The following is a 23,887-nucleotide window of genomic DNA, read 5'->3' as shown; positions in this document are numbered from 1 at the left end:
TAGAAAAAGCCATCAAAGGCTTGAAATGTTGAAAGGCAGCTGGAGTAGATGATATTCGACCAGAAATGCTCAAGTATGAAGGTATAAAAGTCTTACAGTGGTTGCACTGCATAGTTCAGAAGGGCTGGACAAAGGGATGAATTCTAGAGTAGAGCTCTCATAGTACCCATATATAAAAAGGGAAATAAAACTGAATGTGAGAATGATCCTCAACTAAGTGTTCTAGGTAAGATTTATGCAAGCAAATTTGAGAAACGGTTGAGAAGGATTGTTGAAGGGAACCTTGGTGAAGAACAAGCTGGATTTAGGCCAAATAGAGCCTGTCAGGATCACATTTTCACTTTATGACAAATAGTTGAGAAATTATGGAAATATAACAAAGATCTGTATTAAAGGTTTGTAGATCTGGAAAAGGCACATGAGAAAGTGCTAAGAGAAATGCTATTCAAAACACTTCAATTGTATGGTGTCAATGGGGCGTTATAATAAGTAATGCTTAGTCTTTATTTGAGTTATAAGTCGTCGTCATCATCATCATCATCATCATCATCATCAAATTCCTGCCATGTACCCTCAAGGGGTGTACAGGATATGACAGTACTACATGAAAAAATTACATCATTACTAACTTCCTATCTACAATTTTCCTCCAAATCAGTATGTTACTTGTCAAGACTCCAACATTATCAGATCTTATATTTCTATCGTCTAAGGCACTTTGTACCGTATCAATCCACCTATATCTTGGTCTTCCTCTGGGTCGTTTTCCTGCCAACCTGGCAGAGAACACTTGTTTTGCTAATCTTTCCTCTCCCATTCTATTTAAGTGACCATACCATCTGAGATTAGTTCTGCTAACGCATTTCTGGATGCTGACAATGTCAAGTTCTTTCCTAATATCCTCATTTTTAATATGATATTGCCATTGATGCCATCTGTTCACGCCTCTAATCTTTCTCAGGACTCTCATATCTGCGGTCTCTAGTCTTTGGTCAAGTGTTTTACTTCTGACCCAGCTCTCAGATCCATAAGTTAAAATTGGTTTGAACACAGTCTTGTATACAGCTAATTTAGTGTTCCGACTAATTTCTTTCTTATTCCATATGAATTTATTCAGTTGACTTCCCACGATACCAGCTTTGCTGATTCTGTTGTCTATTTCAATATTTAGTTTACCATCTTCAGTAAAAATTGTGCCTAAGTAGCTGAAATGTTTTACTTGTTCCATAGGTTCTCCATTCACAACACAGTTGACATTTTCAATGATTCTGCCTATTTTCATTGTCTTTGTCTTTTTACTGCTGACCTTCATACCATATCTATTACAACAGCTATTCAATTTAGTCAGAGAATCTTGCAGACTTGTAGCGGATTTATTTAGAAGTATAACATCATCCACATAAAGCAAAGAGCTGACATTAACATCTCCAATTTTGATATCAGGTTTAATACCACATTCCTTCATAATGTGATCCATATAGATAATGAATAACAGAGGGGATAATGTACATCCTTGTCTCACACCAGATTTAACATTAAACCATCTTCCTGTACTTCCTTCAATTCTAACTGCTGACTCACAACTCAAATAAAGACTAAGTATTGCTTGATATAATGCCCCATTGACACCATATAACTGCAGCGTATTGAATAGTTTCTCTCTTGGCACCTTGTCATATGCCTTTTCCAAATCGACAAAACTTAAATACAGATCTTTGTTATATTCCCATGCTTTCTCGACTATTTGTCGTAAAGTGAAGATCTGATACTGACAGCCTCTATTTGGCCTGAATCCAGCTTGTTCTTCACCAAGCTTTTCTTCCACAATTCTTCTCAACCGTTTCTCAAGTATACTTGCATAGATCTTGCCAGGAACACTCAGTAGGGAAATACCTCTGTAATTCTCACATGCAGTTTTATTTCCCTTTTTATATATGGGTACTATGAGAGCTCTACTCCAATCATCGGGAATTCGTCCCTCTGTCCAGGCTTTCTGAACTATGCAGTGCAGCCACTGTAAGACTCTTATACCACCATACTTCAGCATTTCTGGTCAAATATCATCTATTCCTGCTGCCTTTCCACATTTCAAGCCTTTGATGGCTTTTTCTACTTCGAGTATGGATATGTATTCCTGACTGCATGCCTGGTCAGTGTTTTTTATCACTGTGCTGTCATCACTGCTTGTTTCATTTAGCAGTTTTTCAAAGTAATTACTCCATACTTCAAGGATATCTTTTTTTCCTGTTTTCATTTCACCTTTATCATCTCTAATTCCTTTTACAGCACTCTTTCCTCAATTCCTAAGCTTCTTCAACAACCTCCAGAATATTTTGCCACCTTCTTGATATTTATTTTCTATATTCTTGCCAAAGTCCTCCCATGACTTTCGTTTAGCTAGTTTTACACACTGTTTAGCTTTCTTACATTTGTCTCTGTATTCTGTAAGAGTAAAAGCTGACTTATTTGCCAGGAACTTTTGATATGCTTTCTTCTTTTCCTTCACTGCCTCTTTAACTTCCTGTGTCCACCAGGGAGTTCTGATTTTTTTATCCTTGCACACAACCTCACCACATGCCTCTCTGGCAGAATCAATCAATGATTCCTTCAGAGTTTGCCACTGAATCTCCAAGGTTTGATTCCTGTTCTCAAACTCTTTCATTTTCTTTTCAATAATATTTCTGTATTTTAGTCTACAGTTCACATCTGAGAGCTGCTCAACTTTTATTCGCTTTAAAACTTTCCTACATGTTATTCTTTTCAATATGAAATTCAATTTTATCCTGCTCAAGACTAAATAGTGATCACTTCCAATTTCAAATCCTCTGTACACTCTGGTGTCCTGCACCAGTGAGAAAACATCACTATCAACAATAACATAGTCAATGAGACTTTTCTTATTCCTAGTCTCTTCTCTCCATGTGAATTTGTGCACATTTTTATGTTGGAACATGGTGTTAGTAATAACCAGTCCATGTCCTGAGCAGAAATCCAACAGATATTTGCCATTATTATTAGCTTTGCTCTTTTCTCCAAATTTTCCCAAAATATTTTTGTATGTCTCACAATCATTTCCTACTCTACTATTTAGATCCCCAACAAGGACCAACTTTTCCTTTTTCATTGTGTCAGTTGCTTGTTCTAAAGCTTCAAAAAATTCCTCCACTACTACCTTAGTAGAACTTTCTGTGGGACCATAGGCACAAATAAGTCTCATTGTCCAGTTCCCCATTCTCATATTTGCCCACATTACTCTACTTGAGACTGACTGCCATTCAAGAAGATTAGCCTCGTATTTTGTGTTGAATACTATGGCTACTCCTTCTTTTCCTTGATTGTCATTGCCTGAATATAACATTTTGTATTTATTGCTCAGAAAGATCTCACCAGTTTTGGTCTTTTTTGTTTCAGTCACCCCTATTATGTCGATCTGGTACTTATCTAATTCCTGAGTTATAAGTCAGCGGTTTGAAATGAAAGAAGTACAGGAGATGGTTTAATGTACATCTTTGTCTGAGGATGTTTAGTGCTTCTCAAACTTATGGATGTAAAGCCCCCCCCCCGGAAAAATTTAAATATTTCACAGCCCGCCCATCGAAAAAAAAAAATGTAATACAGACATACATTATTATAATATTTATTGTATTTATATTCAATACAATTTATATTCAAGATTTTGCATCTGCAAGCTTTTTTGTGCTTCTTATCAATACCTTGGAAATGAAACTTATATGAATAAGCATATATTTACTAATATTCATTAAGCGCCAAAATGCGCAGGAAGCAAAATTTGTGAACCAACACCAATGTGTGATTTTTTCCATTAAAATATAAAAAATAACAAAAAAAAAGAAATAATAAATAATATAAATTAAATACGTTTCTTTTAAGATTAAAAAATGAACTACTTAGTCTTAAAACATTTTAAATTTGTTTTCATTATTTCACGCTCCCCCCACCATCAACAAAACTTGCGGCCCTCAGTTTGGGAAGCGCTGCTTTAGAAGACAGAAATATAAGACTTGATAATATTGGAGTCTTGACAGGTAACAGACTGATTTGGAGGAAAATTGTAGATAGGAAGTTAGTGGTGATGTAAGTTTTTCATGTAGTACTATCACATCCTATATACCCTCCCCCTCTCCCTTGAGAGTACATATCTGGAATTTGGTGATGGTGAACCTATTTTTTCTAGTTTTTGATATGACAGCTAAATTGGCAATGAGCCTGTAGTCCTATATGTCATTTTGTTTTCTTCCTGTGTGTAGAGGTGTAATTACTACTGTTTTTAATTTGCTGGAGATAATACTCTCATCAAGTAGCACTGATTAGTTTCAAAAGTACCAGACGTAATAACGTGTTCCACGTTACATTAACCTAACGTTCTGGACTAATTTTGTGATGAGTTGATTTTATGTTGGGTTATGATTATGAGAGACCATTAAAGTGTTTAATGTGTACTGGCTCTCAAAAGCATCTGGAAATGGAAATAGAGAGCCATGGAAATGATTCTTTTGTGCAATGTTTCTAATTTAGACAGGACTGTTTGCAGTGTCTGCATAGACTGTTATACTGTATCTTAGCACAGTTTCACTGCATACCTGTGCTTGTATGGAGCCAACTTGCAAGCTGATCTGCCATGGTGGTGCCCTGAGACATAGTATGTCACTACATGCTATGGTAGATAATTTTCTGCATAATGATATATCTGGCTCTGTATGATGGTCAAGAGTATCGAATGCTTTCTTTTTATACATAAAAGTATAAGTATGGTAAATTAGTTTTTATCCAGAGCTTTGTATAGGGCATCCATATCTTGTAATAATGTGATAGTGTTTTTTCTTTATTGGAAACCATACTGTTTTGTAGAGATCATATTGTATTTATCTAAGTAGTTTTGTAATCTAGTATGTATTGCTTTTATAGAATTTTTGAGATGACAGGTAAATTGGCAATCGTTCTGTAGTATTATATGTTGTTTCTTTAACCCTGTTGTAGGGTTGTGCAAATGCTGTTTGTTTTTAGCTTGATATTGATTACATCTGTATCAAATATTTCAAAAAAAAAAAGAAATTGTTAAAAATTTCAAAAGTGCCAGATATAACTGGTCAAAGTGCATTATAAGTTCTGTTAACCTGATGATGCCTACTCTTGGCTAGTTTTAGAGTTTAACTGTGAGATAGCATCTTTTAGTTTGGAGACAAATGGAAAGAATACATTTGGACATGATTAGAGTAACGTCCTTTTCGAGTAGATTTTTTTTTGGGGTCCTTGGGATCATGTGTGTCTGATTTCTTTTCTTAAAATGTTTTGTTGAATTTTTGTATATCTCTGTAAACCAGAGGAGAAAGTTTACATATAACATTATTGGATCATCCAAACTAAGACCATTCCAACCTGTGTTCTTAATGAGGTTGTCTACAATATTTCTTAATATGATAGTCGAGTCTATTTTGCTATGTGAAGTGACAGCTATAAGATAACAGTTCACAATTTTGGTTGTTATTACTGATGTATATGAGTTGTTAGGTGCTCTTATGTTGATGCGATCAATACATGATTTTTGTCAGCAAGTTACTCAGTATTTCCTCTCTTATTGGGGAACTTACAATCAGGTCAACGTTATACAGACTTATGGAAGTTTTTTCCCACTTGGCTATGCTACTAATTATATATTTGTTTTCATCCTTTATCCAAGTGTAAGCAAACAAAGTTTGAACCTTAAGCACTTTCAGGACTGGGGCAACTCAGTCCTGAAAGTAAAGTAAACCAACTGGTAAAGGTGGTATAAGTTCTCATCAGTTGCCTTAGTATCTCCCATAATGCAGAGCACATCTCCTTGCAGACATGTATAATGCTATGCATTAAGAGAAGTGCCACTACCCAGACAGTTTCGCCCTTTATTGAGGTCTCATCAGTGGGAGCAAGACCAAGAGGTGGTGATAATAAGGTGGAAGTAATGGATAAGTCATATTTATCTATACAAGTTGACAAAGGGTGTAACACCCTATTATTAAAATTCTCTGGATTAGAGATAAGTTTACTAAGGCAAGTGATGAGAACTTATACCACCTTTACCACAAGTTGCCCCAGTCATGAAAGTACTTCAGGCGCAAATTTTGTTTGCTTACACTTAGATAAAGAATAAAACCAAATATATAATTAGTAGCATAGCCAAGTGAAAAAAAACTCCCATAAAGTTATCTCTAATTGAGAGAATTTTAATAATAGGGTGCGACACCCTTCAGCAACTCATATAGGTAAATATGACTTCTCCATTACTTCCACCTTGGTATCACCACCTCTGGGTCCGTCTCCCACTAATGAGACCTCAACAAAGGTCGAAATCGGTCTGGGTAGTGGCCATTCCCTTAATGCATAGCATTAGACATGTCCACAAGGAGATGTGCTTTGCATTATGGTAGATACATTAAGGCAAGTGATGAGAACTTATACCACCTTTACCACGAGTTGCCACAGTCCTGAGAGTACTTCAGGCACAAACTTTGTGTGCTTACACTTAGATAAAGGATAAAACCAAATATATAATTAGTTATACAGACTTATTACATTAAGGTAGGTCTTTATGGCTGCAGAAAAGTATAGTGTATTAATATTTGAATAATAATATTAATATTAATCTGTTAAAGATCCACAAATTTCTCATTGAGAGAAGACACGAACAATCAGAAACTATCATCAACTGTGTTCCTGTTGACAGCAGTATCATAAATGTTGGTTCAAGGCACAAGAGTATAAGTATATGGGAGATCTGAATTAAGAGGGATTAAGAATAAAGTCTTGGGGGAGACCACACTCCTACCAGGCGCATCCCCCGGATGGCAGATGGGGGAAACCCAAATGGGTTGCTCTGAATAAAGAATAAAGAGCCGTCGACCAAAGGATGTAGCAGAGGCATGGCAAGCTGGCTACATTATTATGCCAGTAACTTTCATGAGCAGAAGAAAGTCTACAAACGAGATAGTGCTACTGCATACGGGACAACCGACGCGCCTACTCAAAGACCACATAGAGTAGGTGAGAAATCAGCAATGTGGTCAGCCAAGGATGTGAAACATGTAGCCACCCTCAACATAAGATCACTATACTGACCTGGAAAATTACAATTAGTCCAGGAAAATTTAAAAAGACTGAAATGGAGTATTTTAGGTTTATCAGAGACACATTGGTGTGGAGATGGATTCATGGATTTACCAGAAGGAAGATTGTACTTCTCAGGAAGAAAAGATAACATACACAGAGAAGGAGTTGCATTACTAATTGAAAAGAAACTTACACACTCAGTAACTGAAATAAACCCAGTGTCTCCTAGAATAATAACAGCCAAACTTCAAGCAAAAGAAAAAGGTCAAACGATTAAAATAATCCAAATATATGCACCAGACAGTAACCATTCAGAGGAAGAAATAGAAAATTTCTATGAAGAACTACAATAGGAAATAGATAATCCCAAAAATAGAGAACTCATGATAGTGATGGTAGATTTTAATGCTAAAATAGGACAGTTCACAGCGGACAAAAAAGATGTGATGGGGAAATTTGGATATGGAGAGCTTAACGTCAGAGGAGAACAATTACTCCACGTCTGTAAAGCAAACGATCTAATGATTACAAACACACTGTTCTATCAACACCCTAATAATAAATATACATGGACATCCCCAGATGGTAATATAAAGAACCACATAGACTATATCATCATAAACAAACAATGGAAAAGATCATTAAATAACGTACGAACATTAAGAAGTTTTGATTTTGACACTGACCACGAAATATTAACTGCCAAAGTGAAGATAAAATTCAACAGGAAAAATAATATCAGAAAAGAAGAAAACATCAACCTATCAAAACTAAAAGATAGCTCAAGCAGAAGTCGATTTTTAGAACAGATGTGCTTAAAACCCTCCATCTTACAGAACAGCGGAAAATTCTGGGAAGAAGGAAAAGAAACAGTGTTATCAATTGCAAAAGACACTCTAGGTTCCAAACCCAAAATAAACAAACAGTGGATAACCCAAGAAATCATAGCTACCATAGAAGAGAAAAGAGAGGCCAAGATACTTGTAAACCAACAAAACAATGAAGAGAATATAGAAAAATACAGAGCACTAAAAAATAAAGTTGATAACCTATGCAAAAAAGCCAAAGAAAAATGGTTAGAAAAAGCTAAGAAATGCCAAGAAGCATATCAACAAAACAACCTAAAAGTCTTCCATGATACTGTAAGAGAAATTACAAAGGAATTCTCAGCAAAAGCAGTAACAATGATGAACAACAAGATGACTGAAACCGGGAATATTGAATATATAAGAAAAATCTGGTCAAACCATTTTAAGACTATCTTCCACCAAGGAAACAAAACTACAATGCCAACAATAGAAGAAAATAATGATCACCCAAAAATTTTACAAGAAGAAGTTAGATACGCAATAAAACAGATGAAAAACAATAAAGCACCAGGCATTGACACTATCCCTACTGAACTGTGGTCATATGGAGGCAGCATATCAATAGAATCTTTAACAAACCTATTCAATAAAATACTACAAACAGGAGAGATCCCAGATGACTGGAGAACTGGAAAGATCATCCCAATATACAAGAAAGGAGACAAAAGAGACTGCAGAAATTACAGACCAATCAATTTACTCCCTCACACCTATAAAATATTCATGAGAATTATACAAAATAGATTAAAAAACACCTAAGAAGAAATGATAGGCATAGAACAAGCTGATTTCCGAGGAAACTATTCAACAATAGACCAAATTTTTACATTGCACCAACTAGCAGAACTCAGCTGGGAAGACCATAAAGAACTATATTGTTGTTTTGTGGACTTTAAACAAGCTTTCGATAACATCAACAGAGAAATCCTTCTTAAAATTATACTAGAAAAAGCAATAGACAAATATATAATACAGTTTCTGATAAAATATTACTCTAAGACAAATGCAATAATTAAAAGGACACACTCGCAACAGAACCCATAGAGATCCAAAAAGGAGTAATGCAAGGATGCCCATTATCCCCATGCCTATTCAACATATATCTAGAAGATGTAAAGAAAGCAATAGACAATGAGCCTGGAATCAATGTCAATGGTTTAAACATAAATAATATCAAATATGCAGATGATCTCGTCCTTCTTGCAAGAACCCCAAATGAACTACAAAAGTTGATCAACAAGCTAAATGAAACCTGTAAAACATATGACATGACAATAAATATACAAAATACAAAAGTGATGAAAATAGGGAGGAACAGAACTACCATCTCAGCCACCCTAAACGGAGAACAATTAGAACAAGTAGACAACTTCATATACCTTGGATCAAAACTAACAGAAACAATAGATGAACTCAAAACAATCAAACACAGAATAGCGATAGGATGGACCACCATGGGAAAATTACAGAAAATCTGGAAAACAAACAAGATATCTAAACAAGCCAAAATCAAACTATATGAAGCAATAATTATACCAACAGTCATCTATGGAGCAGAAGCGTGGACAGTTAAAAAAAGAGAGGAGAAAAAACTGCTGGCATTTGAAATGAAATGCTTAAGAAAAATAAATAGAACAAGTTGGATAGAAAAGAAAACAAACATCACAGTCAGACAAGAACTATTGTATAAAAAGACAATAATAGAAAAAATTAGAAAACAACAACTGAGATGGTTTGGACATGTACGCATGGATGCAGACAGACTTCCTAACGTCCTAATCAATACTTTTCCAACTGAAAAAAGAAGACCTGGAAGACCAAGAATAACCTGGCTGAAATTAATAAAGAACATCTCGGGATGCAGAACACATAAGGAACTTTTTCGAACAGCAAGGAATAGAGAAGACTGGAAGATCCTGCTCAAGAGAAGACTCAACCCGTCTTAGACGGAAGAGAAGAAGAATAAAGTTAATAAATAAATAAAATGAAGTTTAATAAATATTAAAATACACAGAGAATGAAATTAATATTCCTTTGCAGCTAACTATTATATAAACTGGAATGGACAATGAAGGGAAGTGGAATTAAATCTGAAATGAAAATTCTTGCAACAGTTTGATGCATATCATGATCCTAAAAACCTCAAAGCAAAAATTCTAAATTTTTGTTGATGTTCTTTGGTCATATTATGTGAGTTGATGAATCATTAAGAAAGGCAGGTATGTTGGGAAAGATTGAGGGAATGAGAATAGGAAGACCACAAAAGGGTTGGATGAAGAACATAAAAGAACTTGCCAACTTGAACTTGATTACAGCTGCTGAAAGAAAGGACAAGAAGTCGAGTGGGATGGTGAGCCCTTGTTCACAAGATAACCAAGAGTTGAAAACAACTGGATGGCCCATATCAACAACAGATGACTAAAAAACAATTGGGATGAAACAGGAAGTAAAGATCTCTTGCTAAATCCATTAAAGGGAGAAGAATTCCCCAACCTGACATGCTTAAAAACAATGTTACTTTCAAGAGTCAATTATTTAGTTTAGTTCAAAAACTGATAATACATATTAATGCTAATTTTTACAACCTTTTTCCTCTCTTTTTCCATTTCTTCATGACTGCCTGAAAATGCTACATGTAAATTGAATGGAGGTTTTTTTGCTAAGTTATTTATGGCCATGATTGCTTCATTTAAGCTTGAATAATCCACAAATCTAAAATACAAAGAAAAATAATTAATGGTAACTTATTCATATGACAGAAATTACATTTAAAAACATTAATCATACTACCAACATATCTGTTTGTGTTACATAAGAATAGGAATTTTCATAAATCTTCTTAATGGAAAAATATTTCATGATCTGTATTTTATGATCAGTTCAGCAATATAAAGGATTCTCACAGTCAAAACAGAGGATTTTACAGTTTTGTGAATCAGAAAGTAATCTGTACAGTTTTTGGCATTTGTGTGAAGTCTAGTGAAGTCCAGCTGTATTTTCAAGCAGGTCTATGGTAAAACATGTTAATTGCAACAATGAGATTATTTTCTCTACACAAATCAAGGAGATACTCTCCTCTCCCATTTCTTGTGTCTATTCCAAATTTGTCCCTCACATCATACATGTTGTCCAAATCTCATCCAAAATTGGCATTAAAATCATCCATAATTATTAAAAGATTTTTCTTTTAAAATGTCCTCTCAAAGTTATCAAAAGCAATATGATCTTCTGGATGTGAAGAATCAGGAGCATATATTTGTACAATGATGTCCAAAAGCTAAGGATGAACTACATTCTCACCTGTATGTGAAAAAAATTTCACGATCTACAACTACAGCCAAATGTGGACATAAATTTAAAACATATTGATAAATCATATTACACAAAAAATTGTCTTATAAATTCTGTACAGATTAAATTGCGATATGTTTTTTGCAACAACTTAAAAACAACTCGTGTAAAGAGTACATTAACACATTGGTGTCCAATTTTCATGGATACAAGACCACTGAATACATGTTATACAATGAGCTGTGGATTAAGATATGCAGACTAGGCTTTGGATGTACAGGACCAATTGTTACAGAAGTCTTGCAACAGTTTCTCGAGAAATCTGCATACCTGTGGATATCTTGACAAACTACGTAGCTTGAATGGAGCAAACTTGCAAGCTGAACTGTCATGGTGTACCAATTATGTTTTGCTGTTATAACCAAAAATCTGGATTTATGCACCATAATAGAGCAAGGGTTAGTTACCAAACATCTGGCAATGCTGGTAATTCTGTAGCCTTCTTCAAGCTTTCCAATAATTCTTCCATGCATGAAATCATCTAAATCATGAATTTGAGAAATTACAGACATCCAAGTTTGCAACTTTATTCAATCATGAAAAGAGTTTCTTTCAAATACAATTCAAAGAATCACAAGGTAGCACCCTTTGCACAGGATTCTAAAATTTAAATATATACCCACTTTCTACTCAAAATCATCAGTTATATAACTTGCCACAAGTTGATTCATCTGAATTTGTGATTGACTGTAATCTTCAGAAATAGTGTTCGCCCTTAGGTTTTGAATACCACTGTATTATTTTAATAACAGTTTTTCTTTCTTTTGCTTGTACTCTAATGGCTATGATTCTGGATAACAACAGATTTAGCTTCTACAACACTGTACAATTGCAACAAGAAACCCATAAACACAATTATTATTATTACAGGCACCTCCAAGGAGTCCTTAGACTCATCGAGGGAGGCCCTAAACATCATGTCAAGAACTATCAGCATTCGCACAGTCATCATGTCATCTTCCTTATACCCTCTTTTACCTTGCGGTGTCGAGGGTCCATTGATCATCGGACTCACTCCGTTTACAGGATAAGGTGGTCAGCCTTATGCCCCGGTGTATCCTATAGCCTGTAGTGTTGAGTTCTCAAGGCCAGTGTGCCTGCTTTGCGGGATGAAAAACCCCAGAATAAACTGGGGAAAAAACCCTGCTGTCCACGCCCAAGACTGGCTAACTTGGCTATGGCTGAGGAAGATCCTTCAGCTCCTCACGTCACCGACAGGAATCGAACCTAGGATACTCCTTCCCCAGGCATATGGTTGCGAAGCGCATAGCCACTAAGCTAACCGCACGGACCTTTCGCACAGTATCTATCATAATTTGCTTTGAACTCATTCACAGTCATGGCCCCCAAAACAGACTCTGGCAGCTTATTCCACTCATTCACCACTTTCCCAGAATAAAACCTAGTCAGATTTGATTACCTGTCTTCCACTCATTGAGTCTATTTGCCAATGCATATCATCTCCATCATCTTTTCCCATATCCCCTGGTTTATAGCAGCATCTACCTGTGTATTTTGTTCTGCTGGCCTCAATCTCACACCAGATAGCTTCAAACATACTATTTGCACTGTCCTGCAGTCGAACTTCTATTCTCTTTGGCTGCAGTTTATCACCTATCATCAATAACACTCTTTCCCCCATTTCCATGTTCTGTATACTCTTGACTTCAACCAGCATGAAGACAACACTATCAACAATGTACCTTCTTCAATTCTGAAATACACATGTTCTGTTTACACCATGTAACTATAATATTTTGATCAGCTTTTTCTCTACACTCTGTCACATGTCTTTTCCACATGTATAAAACACATATCCTGGCTACATTCCTATCAATAGAGTATCGAATAATACTATAGCGACTCCTTTTCCAATTGTTATAGACTGAATATAACACCTTGAATTTATTGATTAGAATACTCTAAGGAAATGGATTGGTTCAAGAATACATTGTCGTTGGTTAGTGAATTTAGAGCCTATAAAATTGGTGATTTTTGTTTGTTTTATTGTGTTTTTTACTCAGAAAACTAATGTTTTATAGTATATATTACTGACGATTTTAGAGTTTTGAGGGTATGTAGTATTTTAAAACATATTTTATTAAGATTTTCAACAATAAGTATAAGGTAAAATGGCACCAAAAACAAACAAGAAAAGTAATGCTAAAAAGAGCACCACAGGCGAGAACAAGAAAACTAGTCACCTAACGAAGTTATTAGAGTTCTAACATAATTGCAGCAGATCATCAGAGAAATGATGCTGAAATTACAATAAATTGAGAGGCATTAAAATCAGCATAGAGTGAAAATGAAAATTAAGCAGCAAAATAAGAAACAACAAAGCACGGAAACAGGTTAAGTCAGGAAGGAACAGAAATCAGGTAAGTGATATTGTTAGTAAAGAGAAAGAGGTTATTTGGTATGGTGACTCTATAATAAAACATGCTATTGATAAGCGAGGTATAACTTCGAGTTTTCATAGAGCAAAAATTAAGAATATAAAGGCTGCAATTCAAAAACAGAAAAGAAAAGTAAACGAAATCATAATTGTAGTACATACTAACAACTTAAGATAACTTCAATATATGAGAGGATATGAAAAGGTGGTTGGAAGAGGTGAGAGTAAAGAGTGTGAAAGTGAAAATCATCACTATTTTACCTAGATATGATAAAAATGACTTAAGAAGGACCATGATGGCAAACGATTCGATGCATAGGCTGTGTAGAAGGAATGGATGTAAGTTTTTGGATGTGTGGAGTGAGACTAAGGGAAGACTGGATTTGTATAAGAGTGACAGATTACACCTGAATGTGTCTGGTATCAGGAGTCTACAAAAACTAATAACTGGTATGAGACCTAACACCTAGTCAGGAAAACTAAATTATAAAGGGAGGAATGGTGAGAAAATATGAGTGTAAGAGCAACAATATTATATAATTGTGTTAATTATGGAATGGGGTTGGCATGGAAATGTTGACGAGGAGAGAAGTGATCTCGACTTTGTGTTTGTCCAGTTGGACCCATCAAACGTGTGCAAAGATGTCTACACGTATAAGGCACTAGAGGAGAATACAGATCTGCAAGATGTCCAACTGTGTCATGCAGACTGCAGGCAAGAGTATACAAAAGAACATGCAAGTAGATTATTATGACTGGTCACGAATGATAGGAGTATCAGAAACAAAGGGGTAGAGTTTGTTGCCTTGGTCAATATGTTGGGACCTCAAATTGTAGGCATTGGTGTGACCTGGCTATCAGAATCAGACATATTAACAGTATTGAGTGTAAAGAGTATGCTATTTTTAGGAAGGATAGAGAGGAGAGGATCGGAAGGGGCTTGCTGCTAATGATATCGGATGACTTGAATCCAGTTAGAGTTCATACCTATGATAGTAGTAGTACTACTACTAACAGTATTTCATGTGGCAGTGAGTTTGAAGCCATCTGGTGTGAGGTGGAATCTAATAAGATCAATTACATAGTTGGATGTTGTTACAGAACTGGTGCATCAGTTGATAGTGATGAAGAAATCCATCACCAAATAAATAAAATGAGTGCAAAAAGAGTAATCATAATAGGAGACATTAATTATCCAAATATTGATTGGGTAGCAGTAGAATCTCATGAGAAGAATGAAAATGCATTTAATGAGCTTTTGCAGGATAACGTCCTCATGCAGCATGTGACAGAAGGAACTCAAGGTCAAAGAGTGTTAGATTTGATTATAGTGTCAGAGGTGGTTTCAGTTAAAGATGTAACTATTCTGCCTACAGTTGATGACAGTAATCCTGCGGTACTCACTTCGGAAGTGACTAAGGTTAGGAATGTTCCATTCAGAAAAGGTTACATGCTGAACCACAAAGCAGGAAATTATGACAAACTGAGGAATATAGCAAGTTCAGTGGAATGGGATCGGATGGTAGAAGGGAAGAATATCAACAGTGCATGGAAAGCATTTAAACAATACTTAAATTATGCGATATCAGAGTGTGTCCTGAAAGTTCGAAAAATAAATAGTGTAGGATTCAAATGGTTGTGTAATCTTATTAAGCAAGAGATTCAAAAGAAAAGAATGATGTGGAAGGAGCACCGTGTGAATGAGGATGATGTGCATCATGAAAATTATAAGCAACAGGCTAGAATAGTCACAACTGTTGTGCAGAAAGCAAAGTCTGAGTATGAAAAGAAACTGGCTCTGCATGCTAAAGAAAACCCACAGGAATTATATCAATATGCTGCAAGTAAAAGAAAGAATGAATATGAAAAATAACTCTTCTAAATGCAGATGGCATGAGGATTACAGAAGCAGAAGTTGTTCAACTAATGAGCACCCATTTTATTAAAAGCTATCAACCTGGTGTACACAACATTGAGCTCACTGCTACCTCTTCAATGGATGAAGAAACTCAGGTGTATGAGGATGAGATATTAGAGCTGTTACACAAACTGAATAAGAATTCAGCAATAGGGACTGATGGAATATCAGCATGTGTGCTAAAAGAATGTTCAGCTGAACTGGCTATTCCTTTGACCAGGCTGTTTAATATGAGTCTCATAACAGGAAAGATTCTGCAGGAATGGAAAGAATGTATGGTAATTCCAATGCAGAAGGGTGGTTCAAAGATCGATGTATCCAACTACCAACCAATTAGTATCTCAGGAGTGGTGGTGAAGATTTTGGAAAAATTAGTTAGGGCTCGCATTCAGAAATGGGCTGACAGTGAATCCCTACTTTGCGACGAGCAACATGGGTTTACTAAGGGAAGGTCATGTTTCAACAACTTGCTCACATTCTATAACAATGTTACCATTGAACTAGACAGGGGAAATGGATACACCATGATATTTTTGTATCATGGGACTGAATGGAATATCAGCATTTTATCAGAAATACAGCATGGTAGACTGTTGCTAAATTGGAGAATATGGGTTTGCATTAGAGAATATTTAGCATGGATAAGAGAATGGATGACCGATAGATATTGAAAAGTGGTATATGGGGGTGTGTGGGGGGGTGCAAGTCTGCAAGATTTAAGGTAACTAGTGGTGTACTGCAAGGATCAGTGCTTCGTCCACTGTTATTCGATCTACACATTATTGGGAAGGATTTAACAAGCGACATACAGCTATTTGCTGATGATACAAAGATAAGTAGGGTAATCAGAAATGCTTCTGATATGCAGTACTTGCAGAATGATTTGAATAGGCTATAATTGTAGGCATGGGAAAATGGATGTCAGTTCAATGTAAAGGCATTCATTTCAGCATGATCTGTCATATTATGCTTGAAGAAACTGATGAGGCTAGGGATCTTGGAGTGTTAGTAGATAGGAAGTTGAAGTTTAGGGGCCATGTAGCAAAGATTGCAAAAGATAACTGCAAAGATGAAACGAATGTTCCCACCATTTTGCCACTTTACAGGGCCTTCATAACACCTCACTTGGACTATTGTGCGTAGGACTGGTCTCTCGATTTCTGTTGTGATTCTGATATATTGGAGAGTGTGAAAAGGAGTGTGTTAAAAATGATATGATTGTGGGAATACTGATTATGAAGACAGATTGAGAATTTGTAGACTGCAGCCACCAGCAAACAGGAGAAAGAGGGGTGGAAAGGACAGACTTACAAACTGCTGAAAGGGTCATACAGGATTTCACAGGAATTTTTCAATTTTTATTAAGGGTGTAGAAAGGACAAGAAACCATCCTTCAAAGCTCACAGGTAGTGTGTGATTGAAATAGATTGCCATTGGAATGTCGTGAGTGCAAGCAGTGTGAATAAATTCAAGACTAAGTATGATAGCTGGTGCGTGTAGTATGTGACCTCCCTCAATGAGTCCCTGACACCCTGCAGGTCTCTCTTAGTAATAATAATCTAGCCTGTTTTTGTCTTCTTTATTTACTGACATCTATTATGATGATCTGGTACTTATCAAATTCTTCTGCTAGTTGTATTTCTTTTCCATTAATGCTTCTTATGTTGATATGTTTCCAATCATCAGATTAGGATGGGTTTTAAATCTGCTAGTGATTCTAAAAATACAGGGTACTTTTCATTGAACTATAGGTTTTTAGTCTAACTGTTTCACTTTGTGTGTGTGTGTGTGTGTGTGTGAGTGAGAGAGATAAACAAAATACTGGAACAATTAAATCTACATTTAATTATTTCTGTGATGTATTCATTACATTGAACCTAATTATGAGCTTAAACTGGAACCTAAGCCTTAAGGCTTAATATCTTTCTTAGTCGAAGGGTAATAAGGATAAGATGCTGGTTAAAGCAACAGCTTAATAAATATTTATTCAAGTGTAATTTAAATTACGTTTTATGTGTGTTTAATTTTTTATGACACATTTTTCCAGCTAAACGCTAAACAAAACCTCATTATCACAACTAGTATCCTTGGAACACAAGGCTTTCGTTAGTAAAAATCAGTAATTGTTAAAATAACTGTAATGAAAAAAATAATAATAATAATAAATAAATGTCCTAGTGTCAACAGACTGGATTTATGGTAGTTCACAGCTGTTGGAATGAGGGTGATTTTAATAAAAGGATTTCTCCAAAAATTTTGTCAATTAATCCAGCCATACTAGTTGCAATTACTGGAATGCTTCACTGCTGATGATGATCTCAAAAAGACTCAACTTTTGCCATTCATTCTATATGTGTAATAGTACTGAAGTCTTACTTTTAATCCTGTGTGAAAGGATACTCAACATGGGTTTTGCAGATCCTGAATTAGCATAATGCTGGTAGTGTATGTACTACCTATCTTCTTGCCAACAAGTTTTAATAGTTATTCTTGTCTATTCCTAATAAGCAAACTCCAGACGCAAGACACTTTATGTCCTGGATATCTAAAGGATAGAGGTTGTCTTTAGGAGAATAGATAAGAATTTTTTTTTATATAGATCGACAAAATTTGAAGTGATCCTCACTATACTTGATTAACTTGAAAATGATTCATCACAAAAATCTGGTACTGGCAATTCCTATTTGGTTTAAACCTGACTTGTTCTTAATCCATTCTTGCTTCAAACAATATATTCTTTCCACTGACCAATTATACATGTCCATAATCCTTTCTTGGAGCATATACTGGAACACTCAATTCAAAATTTCCTCTATAATCCTCATATTCATTTCACTTTTTTATATTATTATTATTACAGTAACCTCCATGGAGTCAAGAGACCATCATGGGAGGTCCAGCCCACTCAACCAGCAGCATGTCTATTATATTAAACCTTGAAATGATTTATGCTCCTTGCATTGACAATGCACTCCAGCAATGTATTTCACTCACCAACTCTCCATGTAAAAAATCTACTCCTCACACCCTTCTCCACATCGTTAAAGAACTTCCATGGATGGCCTCTTGTTCTTCCCATCCACTCCTTTTATAATTCCTGTATTATTCTGGAAAAATTCCTTAACCAACTTGAAGGTCTCTGTCATATCTCCTTTATGCTTGAGTTTTTATGTCACTTTTAAGATCTTATTTAACATCTGTATTTTCTACAAGATAATACAGGAAATGCTGACTTTGTATCCAGGAAGGGTCTATATGATTTCTTTTCATGGATGTATCATGTCCACCAAGGACTTCTTTCTAGTTCAGATAATTTCACCATATGCTTTCCTGGCTTCAGAGTTTGTCACTCAGTCTCTAAATATCTGTTCTTTAGTCAAATCTTTCACTTTTTTGCCAATAATAATAAATTTTATATTTGAGTCAATGATTCATGTCAATTCTAATTCTTTTCCATTCATTTTTCTTTAAAATGGGTTAATCATTTTTATCCTGCTCAATAGTGATGATTATTTCCTATTTCAAATAACCCTTCTCTTTAATATTTTCTCCAAATTTTCCCACATGTTTGGGATACATTCCTTATCTGCTGTTAAGGTCTCCAACAAGAACCATCCTTTCCTACATATATAAAGGAAATTGTGTGGATGGGTGTGTTTGTAGATAAAGGCAGGTGTGGAACAAAAGAATCTTACAAAGCAGTCAACTAACTAAAGTGATTTTTGCATTGTAACAGTGAAAATTATTTTGCAGTAGCATACAACCAAACAGACAGTTAGGCTCAGTAGATGCTGGTTAATTGGACCACATCAGGAATAGCATAATTTGGCCTAATTAAGCAGCTGCCAAATTAAACAAAGTTCCATGCCAAGAGTTTAAAAGATGCACGTGCATAACACAAAATACAAATTTTTCATTCATTGCACAGCAAAATTACTGACATAAACTGGCTTTAATTAAAATAAAATAATTGCCATAAAAATAAATTTATTTACATGTATTAAACACACATGCAGTTCTCAGCAATTAATGACACTGTAGAAATTGACTGAGCATAGCCTATAGTTTTTTTTTTTTTTTTTTTTTTTTTTTACTGGAATTAAACAAAATCAACATATTTAGTGCAGATAAAATACTGCCTTCCTGCTGGATAGCCACTCATTCCTGCTCAAGAGTGTCATCCTCAATACTATTTTTCTTTTAATGTTCTCTGATATTTTGCTTCAATTTCTTCCTCAAAATCTTCATTTTCATTATAGTATGGAAGGTGCCATCAATGGATGCAAACGCTTCATAGTTCATGGCTAATAGTATGACATTTTCACTATCATGCGTATCTACAAACAAATACTTAAAACAACAGTGGCAAAACAGTTTCGAATGGTCTTGTTGCTTATTCCTTGCCAAAATGGCCATAAACTGTAACAGTTTCTGTGCAAAACTTTTCTAGTTTCTATATTCAGCTTTGAAATGATGTTGGATTTAATATCCATTTATTTTAGATAACTTTGCATCGCCGAAGTGAAGCCTTTGGGCTCTTTATTTTAGTAAATACTTTATGCACCGACCGAGAGTTCGCTTACGGAAAATACACCTATCCAATGCTTCGAGTTCCTTTGTACAGAGTTTTTGCTCTCTAGGTTTCTGCCTGGTCTCTGACGAAAACCAATGAGTTGGAAACAGCTGTCAGACTACTGAAACCTTATAATGAACCAATAGGAGGCGAATATACGGACGCTCACAGCATTTGTGAGCGTCCGTATATTTTACGGACTTTACATCTGTCCTTATGGATGTAAAGTCGCCTATACGGTTCAGCTAGGGCAACTCGTAGTATGGCGGCGGTGTGTTCCTGCTAGCTCTCTGGTCAATTCTTGCACAAAACTTTTAGTTTCTGTATTTGGCTTTGAAATGATGTTGGATTTAATATCCACTTAATTTAGACAAATTGTAATGCTTGTATAATTAACTTTTGCACCAACCTCCTTAGCAACTGTCAAGGACTAGTAAAATTACTCTTGATTTCCATTGTGGTTCCATTTCCCACCTCATAAGCTAATTCTTAAAAAATTCAGATATCATCCATTTTTGTTTGCATGCTACTGAACTAGACTAAATTTATATTCTATTCTCCTTTAAAGCATTGTGGCCTGGCCATTTTTCCAATGTCTAACAGCTTTTGTTTACTAGTTCCTGACATATCTGAACAGCATAGTACTATTACACAATTTATTGCTTTCAATGATCCAAACAGTGTAGCATCTTTATAACACACTGAGCCATCCATTGTGGTTTGATACAATAGCTATGTTCAGTCAGTATTGCAGGTATCATCAGCACCAAATTTTTGAATCAAGATTACATAATTTATCTAATACTCCATGTGGTAGAGGTTACAGGCTGTCCTAATTAAATGGCATTGTGTCCCAAACAAGCAAAGAAAATTGTTATATTCGCATTTTGCTTTTGTTCTTCCAGACTTGTCTCAATAACATGGCTGCCTCAATTAACCAGAATCTACCGTGGCTCCAAAATTTTCAGAGTTAAACTATAGATATTTCGCTGTTTAAATGAGAACTAAAAGGAAATTTACAGGAAAGGTAAATTCCTGCAAACACTTTTATGTCAAAACAATTATGGTATAATATGGCATAAACCAGTGCTTCCCAAACTTATGGATGTAAAGGCCCCCTTCAGAAAAATTAAAACATTTCCTGGCCCCCCCCCATAAAAAAAAAATCGTAATACAGACATATATTATTATAATATTTATTGTATTTATATTCAATACAATTTATATTCAAGATTTTGTATTTGCAAGCTTTTTTGTGCTTCTTACCAATACCTTGGAAATGAAACTTATATGAATAAACCTATATTTACTAATGTTCATTAAGCACCAAAATGCACAGGAAGCAAAATTTGTGAACACCAATGTGTGATTTGATTTTTTCCATTAAAATATAAAAAAATAACAAAAAAGAAATAATAAATAATAGAAATTAAATAAATTTCTTTTAAGATTAAAAAAAGAACTACTTAGTCTTAAACATTTTAAATTTGTTTTTATTATTTCAGAGCCCCGTCAACAAAACTTGTGGCCCCCAAGGGGGCTGTGGCCCAGTTTGGGAAGGGCTGTATGCAACAATTTTTCTGATTTTTTTTTTTTTTAATTTTTTTATTAGATACACAATATAATTCTCATCATTTTGTTTTGTCTTTGGCCACTGTAATTAGAAAACATCTTGCTCTTCTCCTTTTGTTTCAGTGCTATGTGCTAATGCAAGATACATTTACAAGGTTGGATTCGCATAAAAAAAATAATAAATTTCCAACTTTTTTTTATGCCTATATGCAGATCGTATGTCTAGAATGCCATATATGAAATTCCACGATAAAATTTTAACAGAGTAATAAAAATTTTCTTCAATCAGTTCATAATAACCCTTCTAAGTAGAATATACAATCTTGTTCTTTAATTTAAAGTCAATAAAATAAATGATAAAAATTGCTTACCCATACTTGTTTTTACTTGGATTTTTAGGATATTTAATACAAACTCTTAATACTTTCCCACATTTTGAAAACAGATGATGAAGTGCTTCCTAAACAAGAGATCATCAGATACATTTTAAATATTAAATAAACCTAATTAATAGAACAAAATTAATACCTATATACATACATATAAGGGCTTGAAATTTGTGCTAGCTTACCAGTCAGTCAAATATCTCTTGTCACATTAACCTGAATGTAACTCTACCTATGGTTGCCTAATTTATCATAGTCACATGTTTATTCTCAGATTTGGTCAATTTATATGTTTTGTTAATGCTATAGCATTTTAACCCTATACAACTACCAGTGTTAAAGCAAATAGGTTAACTACTCATATTAGGGTGTTCTGTAAATGTTGTTTATCCATCTTCATGCGTTTTATAAGTGATACAAGATATTTGTTATTTTTTCTATTAAGAATAGCATATTTTGCTATGTTTTTGCTTCTAACACTTATGTCCTGAATCACTTTTATGTCATTTGCAAGCAATGTTGGAAACATTCAGTATCATAAAAAATCTCAATAAAATAAAACCCTGAGTTTAGTGCATTTCTAGATTCCAATTGGCTGCAAACCATTGCTGGATGGATAAGTTCAGTAATGCTATATGGCATGGCAGCAATTCAGAAAAAAAAAAAAAAATGCAATGGAATATTTTGGGAAAATAAATACTTTTTTTCCAACTTTCAAAGATTTAATATCTGCTATTAATGGTACATATTCAGGACTGCATGTTTTATCAGTGGATAAGAAATGACAATTACTGCACTGTCTGCTGCATATATATGTTGCTATGTCATGATAGGCTGGTTATCTTGCAGCAAGCTAGCCAGTTATCTCAAAGATAAAGTGATGCATAGCCAATCTTCTGATTGGTCACATTCCCTTACAACAAAATTAATAATAATCTAAAAAACAGGTATATGTAATGATCAGCATTACCCAATAGATAAGTAAGGTATGTTTACGATAATTATTTAAAATAAAACAGAATTAGAATTATGTAAATAAAACTGATGATTAAACTGAAACTTTTCTTCTGATTTATTTTTGTCAACTAAAAATTCTCACTCATCATACAAGAGCAGACACAACACATTTTTCAAGCCCTGTACACACACACAGCTACAAGTTGACAAAGCCTCATCAAAAGATATATATATATATATATATATCAGATCCTATAGAATTCAAGACAAGTCTTGAATTCTATAGGGTACGTAAAGTGAAATGAATACACACACGCATGTGTTCATCTCACTTTACATGAATTCTAGCCTGTCATGGCTAAGTTCCTTAGCCTTATACAAATCTAGTTAATTTTATAATAGTGTGGTTAAACTACGGAGGCTGTTCAATAAGTAATAAGACTATATTTATACAGAAAACAGATTACCTTTAATCGTCATCATTTACATGGTATTTTTCGAAGTAACTACCGTGAGACGCGATGCATTTTTCCCATCATTGCATCCACTTCTTAAACACATGTGAAAGTCCGTTCTTTGAGAGTTCTTTCAAAACCGCCTCCGCAGATTTAACACATGCTTTGTTGCTTTCGAAATGGCGGCCTCTTAGTGGTTTCTTGAGCTGAGGAAACAGCCAGAAATCGCACAGTGCGAGATCAGGACTGTATGGAGGGTGTGGTAGGATATCTATGTTGTTCTTCTGCAAAATGTCCACTACAC

General features: G+C 34.9%; 1 protein-coding gene across 1 annotated transcript in view; it reads right to left on the bottom strand.

The window, feature by feature from the left end:
* Nucleotides 1-23,887, bottom strand: part of LOC150099879 (uncharacterized) — a 434,429-nt gene that overhangs the window by 326,494 nt on the left and 84,048 nt on the right. Inside the window, exons 5-6 of the mRNA XM_090403509.1 lie at nucleotides 22,157-22,245; nucleotides 10,559-10,685 (exon numbers count right to left, since the gene is read on the bottom strand). Of these exons, the coding sequence (XP_090259635.1) occupies nucleotides 10,559-10,685; nucleotides 22,157-22,245 (216 nt within the window). The remainder of the gene's footprint in view (nucleotides 1-10,558; nucleotides 10,686-22,156; nucleotides 22,246-23,887) is intronic.

This window comes from Typopeltis vanoorti, chromosome 14 (genome assembly GCF_054136105.1).
Source record: "Typopeltis vanoorti isolate ZY-2024b chromosome 14, IOZ_Tvanoo_1.0, whole genome shotgun sequence".
Lineage (NCBI taxonomy): Eukaryota > Metazoa > Arthropoda > Arachnida > Uropygi > Thelyphonidae > Typopeltis > Typopeltis vanoorti.
This window is presented reverse-complemented; position numbering and strand designations above follow the sequence as displayed.